The following is a 16706-nucleotide window of genomic DNA, read 5'->3' as shown; positions in this document are numbered from 1 at the left end:
ACACAGAGCCCAGCCTCCTGAGGGGCTCCGATACCCTAGTGCTGGGACTGGAGCTTGTCCACCTTCCTGGGAGACTGTGGGCAAAGGATGAGCGAGTGGGGACAGCCTTATGATTCCTGGCCCCTCCCCACCCTCACCACCACTACTGGACTGTTCATCCCTCAAGGGCAGGGACCTGTCTTGTCGCTGCTGGAGCTCAGTTCCCACTGCCTGGGCACAGTGGGGCCCAGCAGGTGTTTGCTGAAAGAAGGAAGAGGGGACAGACCATTGGAAAATCAGGTGGGACAGTGGCAGCACCTCCTTTCCAGCTCTACCAGGCCAACTCACTGGCCCAGGCTGCTGAGCCAGTGGCAGCTCCTCAGGACTGTCCTGGAAATAGCTCTTGGCTAGGAGGAAGGTTCAGATTCCAAGTCCTGTCCCAAGAGCATGCCCCCAAAGTGGGGAAGCAGAGTCCAGCTGTGGTGGGGGCGGGAACTGGGCTCCCTCCAGGCCCAGGGGGCACTGAGCACCTTGGTCCAGCCTGGCCCCTGGTCTCTCTGTCCCATTCCAGGGTGCTGTGAAGGGATCGAGGTCTGGTTTCGTTGGCCACACTGACCATCCTGAGAGTGCCCTCCACAGTCCCCGGTTAGTCCCTAGGCCCCACTTCTCCAACGCCACAGGACACCGCAGCAGCACACAGTTGGGAAGTCGGATAATGAGTGACAGGAGAGGGAGGGGGCCACGCCCACCACCTGAGTGACAGGGTCAGCCACTCCTCTGTCCCCATCTTTGTATGGGAACAGGGAAGGGGGAGGTCACAGCCTGCCCTCCCCGGGATAAAACCCCAGGGCCTCCTGAGCATTCCCAAGCCAGGTTTGCCAAAGACCAGAGAGACAGCTTTGTGCTCAGGCTCACGGATCATGGGCTTGAGTCCTGGCTCCTGGCTCACCACTGCTGACTGTGTGGCACATCCCCTAAGCATCTCTGGGCTCAGCTCCTCCCTGATAACAGCGCTCAGTATCTTACAGGTTTCTGGGTGGACAATGGAGCCACAGAGAAGGAGGGAGGATGAGATCAATGGAGAAGGCTAAGTCTGAGTGGAGATGTGTATTGGCAGGTGGGTCCATGGGGCTGGAGCTCAAGAGAGAGGCTGGATCCAGGGAATCTGGGGCTTTCAGGATGGGGGAAAGGGGGATGCCTAGGTGAGAGGGATCTCTTAAAAGGTGTGGAGGCCGGGTGTGGTGGCTCACGCCTGTAATTCCAGCACTTTGGGAGGCCGAGGCAGGTGGATCACCTGAGATCAGGAGTTCGAGACCAGCTTGGCCAACATGGCAAAACCCTGTCTCTACTAAAAATATACAAATTAGCTGGGCATGTTGGCATATGTCTGTCATCTCAGCTACTCAGGAGGCTGAGGCAGGAGAATTGCTTGAACCCCGGAGGTGGAGGTTGCAGTGAGCCGAGATCACACCATTGCATTACAGCCTGGGTGACAAGAGTGAAACTGTCTCAAAAAAAAAAAAAAAAAAAAAAAAAAGGGAGGTTAGAGATGCAGAGGAGAGGCCAAGGACTGAGCCAGGAGCATTGACATTCACAGGATATTAGGACAAAATGTATCCCACAGTGGAGAGGCCAGAGACAGAGGAGAAAATCAAGAGAGGGGGTTGTCCTGGGGGAAAGGAAAGAGGAAGCTTCAAGAAAGGAGAATGCCTATTTATACATATGTGGAGGATGCACAGCCATTGGGAAGGCACTCCCCTGGCAGAGGGGGACCAGTCAGCAAAGCTGGAGGCACTAGTGGCGTCTGAGTTGGGTTGAGGGTTCAGGAAAGGAACAATGGGGGGCCCAGAGATCCTCACTGACCAGAGGTGTTTGGCCTGAAAGTAAAACTTGGCTGATTTACACAAACATTTGGATATCCGGTTTCTCTTTAAAAATTGAGAGAGGCGACCGGGCATGGTGGCTCATGCCTGTAATCCCAGCACTTTGGGAGGCCGAAGTGGGCAGATCACGAGGTCAGGAGATGGAGACCGGCCTGACAAACATGGTGAAACCCCATCTCTATTAAAAATACAAAAATTAGCTGGGCGTGGTGGCGTGTACCTATAATCCCAGCTACTCAGGAGGCTGAGGCAGGAGAGTTGCTTGAACCTGGGAGGCAGAGGTTGCAGTGAGCTGAGATCATGCCACTGCACTCCAGCCTGGGTGACAGAGTGGGACTCCTTCTCAAAAAATAAAAAAATAAAATAAAATCGAGAGAGCCTGGCCAGGGTGGCTCACACCTGTAATCTCAGCACTTTGTGAGGCCAAGGTGGGAGGATCACTTGAGGCTGGGAGTTTGAACCAGCCTGGGCAACATAGTGAGACCCCCATCTCTACACATAAAAATGAAGAGGGCTGACAACCCATGCCCTCGTTCTTCCATGTAGAGATCAGTGGGAGGGACAGGGGCTGCTCCTCTGAATGAGCTAGGTGCTCTCTGGTTTGCCACAGTCGCTTCCACTCTCTATTGCATCACATGCCAGGAACTTCAGGATTTGCATAAGTAGCTTGGCCTTGAAGACATTGACTTTGAATTCTGACTCCACTCCACTGCTCCACTGCTGCTCCACTGCTGCTGACCGTGCGGCACATCTCTTAAGCATCTCTGAGCTCAGCTCCTCCCGGACAATGGAGTTCTGTATCTCACAGGTTTCTGGATGGATAGGTGGAGCCTCAGAGGAGTGGGGAATGAGATCAGTGGGATTCCAGGGCAGCTCCTTCTGCTGGAAACTTAGTGTGTGCATGGAGGGATGACAGAATCATGGAGCACACAGGGGTAGGGGGAGCCTAATCAGTGCCCAGAGCCCCAACTCCTGCTCAATGGCTTCCCTCACTCCACTACAAGCTAGACCCTGTGGCATGTGACCCTGGGACCCATGGGGGCCAGGCTAGGGCAGAAGGAAGCTGCATAAAGCCTGGAGGGATCACCAAGCCTCCTGGCTGCTCATCATGGCCAGGGAGGGAGGAGGAGGCTGTCAGTCGCTCTGCCCAGGCTCAGGAGTAAGCAGAGGAGACAGCCAGTGCAGGATGCAACGAGGACACCCAGGAAGGCCCCCTCTGGCCTGCCTCACGGCCCCAAATCTCCCGCACAAATGCACTCTGAGGCTGTTCTGCAGGATTCCGGAAGAAGCCTGTGAGGGAGAACTCACGCTTCTTGAGTCTGAATGAGGGTTTCAGGCATGCGAACACCGTAGGGGCCCCAGGTGGCAGAGATGGGAGAATGTCTGGAAAGAATCCTTATGGCTTCCGTCTAGCTGGGGGTGGGTCTCAGGCCAACCATCCTTCAACCACTGACACCAGCTGTGTTTATAACCCTAGGACACAGGGAAGTTTTCACTGAATAAAAATTCCGAGGTTCTGAGTCTTCGGGAACTGATGTCATGGGAGGCAGGTGTGGGTGGAAAGTCAAACCATGGTGTGGGGGCCCTGCAGGGAAGATGAAGACCCTGGTTCCCAGGCCTCAATCTGGGCCTGCTCCCCACCCTTGTCTTTTTTCCGATGGGGATCCTGCTGGAAGAGAAGGAGGCTTGGCCTCTGTAGGAGCCAGTGGTCAGATGGGAATAGTCATCTTCATCTGCTCCACTCCCACTGGCCAGCCTTGTGACTTCAGACACATTCACGTTCTACCCTGGGCCTTGGCCTCCTTCACTATAACACGAGAATAATGCAGCCTGCTTCCAGGACGGCATCGTTAGAATCAGAGGGTGTGAATAGCCGAGCTCGCAGTGAGCTTTGAGTGGGACATCATCAGCAAGTGGGGGCTGCCTTATTCCTGGGACTATCCCATGATCACTGTCACTGTGTTATTGTTATTTTTGCTGAGCCCAACCCTCTGGCTGCTGAGACAAGCTCATGGGTCACCTGTGAGTCATTCTGAGCCTCCACCCACTCTGCACAGATCCCTGCCTTCAGGGGCCCTTGACCAAAGGCCTCCAGCCAGACAGGGAGGAAGGAGAACTCCAGATCCCAGGAGGGGTCTCCACACTAGTCACTGCATCTTCTCTGGAAGTCTGGGTTAGCGTCCTGTCCCAACAGCGCCCCTTCCAAGAGGGGCAACCACTGCATGAAAGATCAAGGCAGAGAATGAGGTGGAAGGAGCTTTTGGATTTTGAAATCCTACATCTTGCATCCTCCCTTGGGTACTAACTAGTTCTGTGACCTTGGGCAAGTCATGGAAATGCTCTGAGCCTCAGGAACCTCATCTGTAAAATGAGGTATGATGATAATATTATACCTCACTTATAGGACTGGGTGGCGATTAAACTGTATGAAACACAATATACTCCTAGCTTATTTCTCAGGGGTATGGTGGGTATTTGATAACTGTAACCTTCTTTTACCGCCCTCTTGCCAGGATTTCAAACAATTGTCCTACTTTCAACATCTTCTTCAGTTAGTCACCAGAATCAGAGCTCATCTTGTGACCAAGGCCAGGCTCAGGGCTCTCAGGCTTATCTAAGAAAATCAAGGATCCTCTGAGTATGACCCTAGCTGGCCCTGATCTGTGCCTCCTCCCCTGTGCCATCCCAAGCCTGCCCCACATGCACAGAGGAAGCAGTGCCTTCTCCTTCGAGACCTGACTCTGTCCCCACTCATTAGCTCTGGGCAGCAGGCAGCCAAAGAAGCAGCTGCCAACGCTGGCAGCCCTGCCATGCAGCCTTTGGCCAAGGGTCAGAACCCCACAGACCATCTCCTGGCTGGCCCCATTTCCACATCTCATCCTGCTCACTGGGGCATCCCCTGCCTGTCAGTGCCACTGCCTTCCTGGTCCCTGCTGTGCTCTGACTGGCAGGTCTCCCTGTGCCAGGCTGGGTGACAGGTGCTGGACACTGTTCAAGCCCCAGGGCACTGAGCCATGCCTAAACCAGTCATGGGACACCCTGGGCCTGGGGACTGGCCTGGTAGACCTGGGCACAGAATCTGTCTCGGGTGACAGAGCTGGGGTTCTTGTTGCCTCTAAAGAACTGAGAGTGTTTCCCAGGCCAGAACACAAGCCAGCCAGGCCTGCAGCAGCATGCAGGCCAAAGCTTACATCCTGGCCATGGGAAGACTGAGGCTCAAAGAAGGCAAGAACTGGCCTGAGTTCACGCAAGGAGTCAGGGGCAGTGGGCTAGATGCTAGGTCTTCCTGAACCCAGCCTGGCTTCTTTCCACTGTCCTATGGCTTTCTTCTGATAGGTCTCAGTGCCCACTGTGAGCCTGCTCAGGACTCCCCCTTCCCCCTGTAGAGCTTTAGACCTGCAGCATCTCACACTGTCTAGCACCACATCTTAGGTACATAAAGTACATAAGCACATATCCTGGTACAGAGTCGCATGAAAACATGTAATGAGGGAGGATTTGGCCTCATCTGGGAGATCAGTGAGGACAGCTGAGATGGGGAAAGGGGAAGGGAGAATGTTTTTGGGCAGGGAGCGTGCAGAGGCCTAGGGTGGGAGGGAACAGGGTTTGCTCAGAGAACTGAGAGATGTCCAGTGTGGCTGAAGCAAAGAGAATGAGGTGGAGATCCTGTTGCTGGGGAGCTGGAGGGGCCGGCAAAGACCCAACCGTGCTGGGCCTGGAATCCTCTTTACTTTAGGAACAATGGGAAGCCACCTGGTTCCTTTGGTACTATGGCACCACAGTACCCAATGGTAACCTGCCTTTGAAGGAATCTTCAGGGAGCAAGAGTAGAGGAACCAAGAGCAGGTGGAGAAATAGTGCGGTAGCCTAAGTCGGTGGTGGAGCTGATGGAGAGAAGCAGCTCAGTCCGAGAGATGGGGAGGCACAGACATGACTTGGTGATGGATTGCATGAGGGGAGAAGTGATTCCTGACACCAGGATGGGGTGGGATCACATGGAGAGAGAGTACAGGCTAGAGAAAGAAGAGCAACATAGGGTGGAAACCTGAGACAGGCCAACATTTAAGGCCAGGTAGAAGAGATCAAGAGATGTGGCCATAGAGGAAGGTGGGAGAGTGGGGTAACTTGGAAAGGGAGAAAGGGCTTCAAAGAGAGTGAGTGGTCATGAGGGACTGCTGCCTCTGTGTGAGAAACAAACTCACCCGTCCAAACCCAAAGAATGGACTCAGAGACCCAGAGAGCAGCCAAAGTGAGACTTTTAATGCCAGTCTTGCAAGATTGGGTGTCCGATAGGCAGGCACACCCAGCACAGTTTCAATAAGCAATTTATCCCTTAGTGTGCGGGTCTCTCCCCCTGTTCCTCATAGGCTAAGTACTGTGGGGTCAGTTTTCCCAGATGTCACCTACTGATTGTTAAGTAGGGGCTTTAAGTTTGTTTGTTTGTTTTAGGGTTGTCTTACTGCATTTTGTTGCAATCCTAGTTAGCTCAGGGACTATTCAAGTTTTTTTTTTTTTTTTTTTTTTTGAGATGGAGTCTCACTCTGTCACCCAGGCTGGAGTGCAGTGGCGCGATCTTGGCTCGCTGTAAGCTCCGCCTCCTGCGTTCATGCCATTCTCCTGCCTCTCTGCCTCCCGAGTAGCTGGGACTACAGGCGCCCACCACCACACCCGGCTATTTTTTTTTTTTTTTTTTTTTTTTGTATTTTTTAGTGAAGATGGGATTTCACTGTGTTAGCCAGGATGACCTCGATCTCCTGACCTCGTGATCCACCCGCCTCAGCCTCCCAAAGTGCTGGGATTACAGGTGTGAGCCACCATGCCTGGCCTCAAGTATTTGACTTATGACCTAAGTAGCTGGGCAGGCTGATAAAAACAGACAAAACAAGCTATTTTGCAGACTAATCAACTTTCATTTTAGACTAAACTTCTTGTTCTGGTGAGGGCAACTAAGCGGGGGTAGGGGAGGGTGCCGAAAAGCAGGCATTGGCTATCCAAGCAGGGGCCTAATATATCCTGTTTCTTCTGTAGTTTGCTGACCTAAGCTGATTTAAGGCACTTTGTCTTGGAAATGGACCACTGTATACATTATTTCCTTCACCTGAGAGATTACAAAAGATGAGATGCCCGTTGGATGCAGGGTCAGGGATGGTGGTCACTGGTGACTACAGAGAAGCTATATTGGTGGAGAAGTGGGGTCAGATTAGAAGCCAACCAGTGGCTTAGATGAAGAGAGGCTGACCCACAAGATGAGCCAGGTGCCTGCTGGTCTGGAATAGTTTTGACTGGAGGATGTGCCTATTACTAGATGGACTCAAGTCTGGTGCCTTCCTAAGGGGTGAAGTGGCCATGCCCCAAACAAGAGAAGTACCATCTTTGGGCCTGAATCCTCCTCAGCTCCCCACTAAGGGGATGAATGAGTGAACAGTTCTGGGGCACTCTCAGGTCTGTGCTTCACTACTCCCCCTGCCCCGACTCCTGAAACTGTGGTCCTGCCTGCTGGGGATGCAACAAACCCAGAGAGAAGGACAGAACTGAGGCTGAGACAGGGATTCCCAGGATCCCCATCCCCAACCTCAGGTGAGAGAAGATGGGATGGCAGAGGGCAGGAAACCAAGCCAGGAGACTAAGCTCAGGGTACCAGAAAACAGGGGCAGCAAAAAGATGAGAAAAAATGCTTGGAAAGAAGGTAAAATTATATATATATATTCCCAGTTTTATTGAGATGTAATTGACAAATAAAAATAAAATTTATATGTATTTAAAATGTACAAAGTGATGATTTGATACACATATACTTTCTGCAGTGATTATCATGATCAAATTAATTAACACATCTATCACCTCACAGTTACTTTTTCTGTATGTGGTGAAAACACTTAAAATCTACTCTTAGCACATTTCAAATACATAATATAGTATCTTTTTTTTTCAGACGGAGTCTTACTCTGTCTCCCAGGCTGGAGTGCGCTGGCACAATCTCAGCTCACTGCAGCCTCCACCTCTCAGGTTCAAGTGATTCTCCTGCCTCAGCCTCCCAGGTAGCTGGAATTACAGGTGTGCACCAACACGCCAAGCTAATTTTTGTATTTTTAGTAGAGATGGGGTTTCACCATGTTGGCCAGGCTGGTCTCAAACTCCTGACCTCAGGTGATCCACCTGTCTTGGCCTCCCAAAATGCTGGGATTACAGGCGTGAGCCACTGTGCCCAGCCACAATACAGTATCATTAACTAGAGTCACCTGCTGCATATTAGATCCCCAGAATTACTCATCCCAAAACTGAGAGCTTGTATCCTTTAACCAACATTTCCTAATTTTCCTCATCCCCAGCTCCTGATAGCCACCATTCTACTCTCTGCATCTATGAGTTCATCTTAGATTCCGTTAAGTGACATTATGCAGTATTTGTCTTTCTGTGTCTAGCTTATTTCATTTAGCATAATGTCCTCCAGGCTCATCTGCATTGTCACAAATGGCAGGATGTCCTCCCTTTTATGGCAGAATAATATTCCATTGTGTATGTGTTGTATATATGTGGACATATATGTATACAATATATAATTGTGTGTGTATATATGACATAAGTATATACAAATATATGTATATAACGTGTGTGTGTATATATATGACATTTTCTTTATCCATTCATTCATCAACAAATACTTAGGTTGATCCTATATCTTAACTATTGTGAATAATTCTGCAATGAATATAGGGGTACTCTTGACCTCAGATGATCCACCTGCCTCTGCCTCCCAAAGTTCTGGGATTACAGGCATGAGCCACTGCACCCGGCCCAGATATCTTTTCTATTCTTTCTTCTTTTTTTCTCTTTTTTTCTTTTTTGAGACGGAGTCTCGCTCTGTCGCCCAGGCTGGAGTGCAGTGGCGCGATCTCGGCTCACTGCAAGCTCGGCTTCCCGGGTTCACGCCATTCTCCTGCCTCAGCCTCTGGAGTAGGTGGGACTACAGGTGCCCGCCACCACCCCCGGCTAATTTCTTTTTGTATTTTTAGTAGAGATGGGGTTTCACCATGTTAGCCAGGATGGTCTCGATCTCCTGACCTCGTGATCCGCCCGCCTCGGCCTCCCAAAGTGCTGGGATTACAGGCTTGAGCCACCTCGCCCAGCCTATTTTTTTGAGATGGAGTCTCGCTCTGTTGCCCAGGCTGGAGTGCAGTGGCGCAATCTTGGCTCACTACAACCTCCGCCTCCCAGGTTCAAGCGATTCTCCTGCCTCAGCCTCCCTAGCAGCTGGGATTACAGGCGCCTGCCACCATGTCCGGCTAATTTTTGTATTGTTAGTAGAGACGGGGTTTCACCATATTGGCCAGGGTGGTCTTGAACTCTTGACCTTGTGATCCACCCACCTCGGCCCCTCAAAGTGCTGGATTACAGGCGTGAGCCACTTCGCCCGGCCAGATATCTTTTCAAGTAACTGATTTTGTTTCCTTTGGATATGTACCCAGTAGTGAGATTGCTGGATCACATGGTCGTTTTATATTCAATTTTTTGAGGAACCTCCATGCTGTGTTCCACAATGGCTGCACCTTTTTACTGTACATTCTCACCAACAGTGTACAAGGGTTCTCTTTTCTCCACACCCTCACCAACACTTATCTCTTGTGTTTTTGAGAACAGCTATCCTACCAGGTGTGAAGCGATATCTCCTTGTGGCTTTGATTTGCATTTCCCTGATGATTAGTGATGTGCACCTTTTCATGTGCCTGTTGGCCATTTGTATTTCTTTGTTGGAAAAATGTCTATTTGGGTCTTTTTCTCATTTTTAAAATTGCATTGTCTTTTTGCTGTTGAGTTGTATGAGTTACTCATATATTTTGGATATTAACTCCTTATCAGATACATGCTTTGCAAATATTTTCTCCCATACCATAGGCAGCCTTTTTGTTTTGCGGATTATTCCCTTTGCTGTGCAGAAACTTTTTAGTTTGATGCAGTCTCACTTGTTTATTTTTGCTTTTGTTGCCTGTACTTCCGGTGTCATATCCAAAGATTAAATGCCAAGACCAATGTGAAGGAGGCTTTCCCCTATGTTTTCTTCTAGGGGTGTTACAGTTGCAGGTCTTACATTGAAATCTTTACAAATAAATACATATTTTTAAAAAGCATTGAAGTATTCATCATGAAGAAAACGAAAACTTTAGTGAACTTTCTTATGCCTATTGCGTGCTTTGTTACTTGTGTATTTGTAATCAGATGTGCAGGGATATAAAATTCTTTCCAGGGTCTATGGCCTCTGAGGATCTGGATCTTCCCTCTGGGGTTCCTGCCTAGGGCTGGGGGCTAGCACTGAAAGCCCCCTTCAGGTCCTGACAGCTGGGCCCTCATTTTCAGAAGCCCTTCCTTCTCCCTTCATTCGCATCTCATTAGCACCACCTCGAGTTGGTGGCAGCTCTACCTTTCTGGAGCCCTGGGACGCAGGCTGCAGCCTGGCCCAGGCGCTGCTCCCAGCTGGAGAGGGGTGCAGCGACGTGCTTTCCCCTCCCCCTTCCCCGCGTTCTCTGTCCCCACCCTCTCTCCCGCCCCACGTGCGGCAGCCACAGGGAGGGCGCAGGAGGACTGGGGTGTGCCCGGCTCTCTTACCCCCACCCAGGCTCCGGTCGCCTAGGCTCCTGCCGCGCATTCCCATGGCAACCGGGTGATGGCGCGGGTCGCGGTGCCTGCCTAGGAGCCACGCGGCCACCCAGCTCCCCGCCCCGCCGCCCAGGCTGGATTGGTGACAGTCAGGGCCTCAATCTCCCGAGATGATCGGCGATAATTGGTTTATGGAAATAGCTGAGCGGAGAAGGCGAGCTGCCGGCTAGAAACAGCCTCCCTGCCAAGCCTGCTCCCGCCACCTGTCCTTCCCTCACCACGGAAATGGAGTTGGGGGAGGGAGGGCCGAGGAGCTGGGCTGGCACAAATGGGGCTTTTGAGGCAAGTGTTTCACCTGTTGGTCTCGGCACAGCTTCTATCCCTCTTTCACAGTGGGGTGCTGGGGGGGCAGGGACTTGTCATAGTAACCAGGTGTTGGCCTCAGTCACTCCTTGGCCCCTAAGTCTGGGCTCAGGCCTATGTTGGGTGCATTGTTGGGGGGAATGGAGGAGGAGATCCGTCCTCAGGGAGCCCCAGAGGAGTGCATAAACCATACTGATATAAAGTACTTCAGACCAGGGTCACCACTGCTGTGGTGCTCCGGAGGAGGGAGAACTCAACTCTGGTGGCTGCCTGGAGGAGGAGGCTTTGAAGGCAGGATTTCAGCAGGCATTGGTGAGAGGGCTGGGGCAGGCACTCCCCAAAAGGAAATGTGGGCAACAGACTCTTGGCAGGAACTGAATGGTGCTAGTATTGGGGGAGGGGAAGTATAGGGTGGCTTGTTGGAAGGCCACCAAGGCTCCCACCGTCTGTCTATAGAAGGGGTATAGGGTTGATGTGCTCCTTGGAGGGTGCTTTATAGTAAAGATTGAGCACATGTCTAGTGTCCCCAGGGAAGGTTGGCTGGATGGAGATTGTGTTGCCACTTGGTGCCTTTCTGGAAGAAGTGAGACCCGTGAGGTGGGCATAGATGTGGCATGGCAGGTCTTGGCGCCAGGCTGGAGAAGTGTGTACCCTGACAGCAGCTGGCTGGAGGGGGTGTGTGGGGTGCATTAAAGGCCCAGAACTATGGGAGTCCCCATGATAGAAGTGACTGGAGAAGGAGGGGAGGGGAGGGTGGTTATGAAGACCCTACCCCAGGGCTGGGTATGGTGGGGTGGGGCACCCAGAAGTCAGGAGAGGCAGGCCCCAAATATTCCCCTTCCCCAATCTGACCATCATGCCCATGAGCCCAGCCCAGGCCTCTGCATACAAGCGCCCTGACCCACTGGAGCTGAGCTGTGGCCAATCCCTGCCCCGCTGGGGTGGGGTGGGGAGGGGTGACTCTCTGGACCCCTTGGCACCCTGCCTTCCCCAGCCCTGGTGAGCAGCTTCCCATGCAGCAGTGGAGATGCCAGGCAGTGCCCACAGTGGCTCTTCCCCTCTGGGTATGACCCAGTCCTGGGCCTTTGGGTGCTCATATTCCAAATAGCTGTCCCCTGGTTTCTGCTCACAGCCCAACCCATCCCCTGACCCCACTCTCACACAGCTACTTACACCACCACATAGGGCCATGGCTCGGAACCATCCTTGCAGGCAGGCAGGTTGGTGGCTCCATGGAGGGTGACCGTGATAGTCTCCTTGTTAGAGGGAGACAGGTGACCAATCTTAGGTTCCGTGCTCTGGGAGGTGACCACGGGCTCCTCTGGGTCTTCAGTGTTCTGTGGGGGAAAGCCAGGGCTAAGTGGCTTTTTTTTTTTTTTTTTTTTTTGCGATGGAGTCTTGCTCAGTTGCCCAGGCTGGAGTGTAGTGGTGCCATCTTGGCTCACTGCAACCTCCGTCTCCCAGGTTCAAGCAATTCTCCTGCCTCAGCCTCCCCAGTAGCTGGAATTACAGGCAAATGCCACCACGTTCGGCTAATTTTTGTATTTTTAGTAGAGACAGGGTTTCCCCATGGTCTCGAACTCCTGACCTCAGGTGATCCGCCTGCCTCGGCCTCCCAAAGTGCTGGGATTACAGGCATGAGTTACCGCACCTGGCCCTGAGTGGCCTCTTCTGCTGTGGCACCTCCCTTCACTGCCACCCTCTAGCATCTAGCCCCTCACAGCTCCCGTCAAGTGCCCGCCTCCCTCTGTCACCCCTCCGCCCACTCTGTAAGTCAGTCACCTTGGCCTCATTTTCTCCCTACTTCTGTTCCTATCCCACATCTCTTGCAGTGCCTTTCAGCCTCTCCCCCAGCCCTGGATCCTATCCTTCCTGCAGGATGAGACAGACCACCTCACCTTTCAAGTCCGGTCCCACTTCTAAGCCTTGGCTTTCGCAGGTGCCCTTGTCTGTAATTCCTAAATCCCACCTGCTTTTGCAGTTCTAACAATGGGCCACCTTCTTCAGTCTATCCTGTAACCTCAGCTCAGCCCACCCATCACCTCAGGCCCCTCCTGTGCACAGCACTTTACAGCTGACAAAGTTTCTCCACGTCCACGGGGGCACTCAGTGCACATGGAGGTGAATTCGTGCATCTATCCCAGATGCCCCACCTGTCTTCTACCCAGGAGCCTTGTGGACTGGGGAGGAAGAGGTGCCTGCCCATGCAGGGGGCCTCCTACGCCAGTTGCCTCAAGCAGGGACTCAGCAGTTTAGTAATTCGTGGATTCATGGCCCAAAGGACCATTGTGATGAGAGTTGCCGAGAGAAGACAGAGCTCTGGGTGGCTGAGGCAGTCAGGGAAGACAGCAGGGAGGAGGAGGCCTTAAAGGGTTGGAAGAAGGTGCAGGAGTGGAGTCAGGGAGGACAGGCCAGAAGCAGAACACTGGAGCAAAGGCAGCAAGCGGGAAGGGGCAGAGCTTTCCAAGGCCCAGAGGTGGCTCATTTTGACTGGGGAGGCAGTGGGGACTCAGGGAAGATGGCAGAGCTGGGCATATAAGCGCTGTGGGGTGAGGAGGAGTGTGGCCATAGGGCTGCTGTGGCTCAGGGGTGTCCTCGTCCTCCCTGGTCCTGGTTCTCCACTGGTCCGCTGGCTGACTTTCCACTCCCAATTAATCTGACCTAGATTAACCCTTGATAGGCCTCCCATGGTGGGAGGTCTCGCCTACCCTTTGTCTCTCCAGCTGATATGAGGGGCCATAGAGGGGCACTCCTGGCCCTGGGAGAGGAGCAACGGACCTCCTCAGGGTGGAGGCAGGGCCCTGAGGGGCCACTGGGGGGCTGTTCCTCATCTCTGGAAAGCTCAGCCTGTCAGACCCTGCATTCCAGGGCAGGCCCTGGTGGGGTGGGGTTGAGAACAATGTCCTGTTACATAGAGGGGAGATTGAGGCCTAGACAGAAGCAAGGACTTGGGCCCTGGATGGGCTCTGGTTTTGGTGGCAGCCTCGGCAGGCTGAGTCCCTGGCTCAGAACGGCCGGTTCCTGAGGAGCCCTGAGTGTCAGGAGAGCCAGGTTTAAACCAGCTCTCCCCCTCACCATGCTGGGCCCCAAAGCCAGCCGTGCTCTGAGAGTCACCAGTGGGGAGATGAGGGCTTGGACCGGCCTATCTGGAGCCTGCTCTGCTCCTACTTTGAGCCTGGGGGTCCCCGGCACAGGACCACCCCTGCTGGCTCCTGGAAGCCTCAGGCAGAGGGAAAGAAAAGGGCACAGTGCCTGAGGCTCTGCTCTGCCCTGAGGAGTTTTAGGAACGTTATTTCATCCATTTCTCAAGATAGCTTGGGGTGCCCACCAATCGGAGCCACACCCCCCCCCAACTGCTCCCCTTGGGGGTCTACTGGCCTCTCAAAGCTAACGAGTTCTTAACTCCTCTTCAAACCCCTCCTCCTGCTGTCTGCCCCAATTCATTAATGAGTTAATGGCAATGCTGTTGTTCTAGTTGTTCAAGCCCCACATCTTGGAGTCCTTCCTGATTCTTCCCTCTCTCCCTCTACATCCCTTATCCAGTTCCTCAGCATATCCTATCAGCTCCCCCTTCAAACCATATCTGGACTCTGACCCCTTCTCAGCATCCTCAGGTCAGCACTCAGGTCCCAGACACCTTCATGTCCTGACTCGCCTCTGATGGAGTTCTGTTTCCTCTCCGGCTCTGCCTCCACCCCATCCAATCTCACACAGCGGCCAGAGTGAGCCTTTACAGATTGGACCCAGATCCCTCTCTCCTCTGCTCAGAGCCCTGCAGTAGCTTGCTGCTTCTCTCAGTGCCTTGCAATGGCCTGTGGGGCCCTCCAGGAGCTGGCCCAGAAAACTGACCTCATCTTGTCCCACGGGCCCTGTAGGTCACTCCGCTCCAGCCACACTGGCCTCCTGGCTGTTTCTCACACCCACCAAGCTCCCTCCTGCCTCCCCGCCTCTGCCCTAGCTGTTTCCTCTGCCTGAACTGTTCCTCCCTGGGTGTCACCCCAGAACTGTTGTCCCTGTGCCTTGCTCCCCCGCTTCCCTTGGCTTGCCTGGTGCAGGCTGTGGTCCTTGCCTAGCAAGATGACTAATTAGGAGGTGAGACTACATGCCCCCCAGATCAGAAGTGCCAGTCCTGCAGAGAGAGACCCTCCTCTCCATCCTCTGACTGAGGAGGCCACCCCCACCCTCTTTCAGGACCCAGCAGGGCCTGTCACCATCTGCAGAGGTGTTGATGAGGGTTGCCCCTCCTCCTCTCCCCCATTCTCCTGTCAGCGGAGAATGAGGGGAGGGGAAGATGCCCCTGCCTGGAGGTGAGGGAGAGGGAGCAGCCAGAGTGCTGCTCCCTGCCCTCCTGGGTAGGCAACTTCCTCCCATATCTACCCTCACGCATGCCACCATGACCCCCCACTCCCCAGCAGCCTTGCTCTCCTGGTTTAGTGGCGCAGGAGCAAGGCTGGCAGCCTTGGGGCAAAAGACCTAGGTTTCAACTCGGCCGGACTGGTGGCTCACGCCTGTAATCCCAGCACTTTGGGAGGCCGAGGCAGGCAAATCACTTGAGGCTGGGAGTTCGAGACCAGCCTAGACAACATGGTGAAACCCCATCTTTACTAAAAATACAAAAATAAGCCAGGCATGGTGGCACGAGGCTGTAACCCCAGCTACTCGGGAGGCTGAGGCAGAAGAATTGCTTGAATCTGGGAGGCGGAGGCTGCAGTGAGCCAAGATTGCACTCTAGTCCTGGCGATAGAGTGAGACTCCACCAAGGAAAAAAAAAAAAAAAAAAAGACCTAGGTTTCAGCTCAGCTCTGGCCCTACCTCTCTGCACCACCTCTCTGAGCCTTGGTTTTCCCACCTGGCCAAGGGGAATGTCTGGAATGGTTTGTGATTCAGCCTTTCCGGTGGTTACTGTCTCTGAAGTTCCTGCAGTGAGGCTGAGAGGGGCGATTCATGTTCCTAGACCGATTCCCTGTGCTGTGAGGGCACAGGGCCTGTCATGAGCTCCTAGGGCCATACAAGTGAGGGCCCAGGAGCAAGACCATTGTCCAAGGGCCCTTACTGGCTCCCTGGCAGCCCCAGAGCCCAACTAGGCATTTGCAGACCCAGCCAGGAGTCACACCGGCTCCTCCTCTACCTCCCCGGCACCTCCCCTTGGGGACAGCCTTCCCTTCTGGGAATAAAGCTTGTAGGAAGTTTGGCAAGAACTGCTCGTGCTTCAGTTCTGGGCATGAGGCCAACTGCCAGGCTGGCGCCTCCTGGTGAGGCCTGCAGGCATGTGCCCGCTGGGCAGGCTGGGCCCAGGGCCAGGCAGGCCTGGGGCCAAGGATAAGACCAGGATGGGGATGGTGGTCCAGGGCTGCTAACCTCCCGCTATCCCCTTTTTATTCCCATGTCTGGATGGGAATCTGCAGGCTTCCCTTAGAGATGTCCTGCATCAGAACCAATGTCCTCAACCCATCTGTTACCCCTGGCCTGCACTGGAGGATTGATGAGGGAACAGAAAATGCACATACTGGGTTACAAGAGGGGTAGTGAACTGGGGGTGATGGGGCACCCTCCTGTAAGTCTCAGGTGGCACAAACCCATCTGTAGGGGTGTAGTGAGCCCTGGGGAGGGAATTCATATCTCTTCTTGGCTGGGAGTAGAGCTGGATGCTCACCATCAGCTTCTAAGGCTCACTCTCACTTAACCCACCCAACACTACTAGGGTGCAGAGATAAGCAGGCAACTTTTCCAGGCAGGGGTTTGGCCAGTTTACCTGCCCAAGGCCACACAGTCAGTGGATGGGAGGCTGGGCTGTAAGCACCAAAACCTGCCTGATTCCAAAGCTCAGCACTCTCAGCTACTCCACTGAGCCTGGCAAGCTTGGAAGCTGCTAACTCAAGCGCCCTTATC

General features: G+C 53.4%; 1 protein-coding gene across 1 annotated transcript in view; it reads right to left on the bottom strand.

Annotated features, from left to right (window-relative positions):
• CCDC33 (coiled-coil domain containing 33) overlaps positions 1–16706 on the bottom strand; it is a 100543-nt gene that overhangs the window by 80826 nt on the left and 3011 nt on the right. Inside the window, exon 2 of the mRNA XM_073012302.1 lies at positions 11991–12154. Coding sequence (XP_072868403.1) covers positions 11991–12154 — 164 coding nt within the window. The remainder of the gene's footprint in view (positions 1–11990; positions 12155–16706) is intronic.

Source organism: Chlorocebus sabaeus, chromosome 26, assembly GCF_047675955.1.
Source record: "Chlorocebus sabaeus isolate Y175 chromosome 26, mChlSab1.0.hap1, whole genome shotgun sequence".
NCBI lineage: Eukaryota > Metazoa > Chordata > Mammalia > Primates > Cercopithecidae > Chlorocebus > Chlorocebus sabaeus.
The sequence above is the reverse complement of the archived record's forward strand: the minus strand, read 5'-3'. Positions and strand labels throughout refer to the sequence as shown.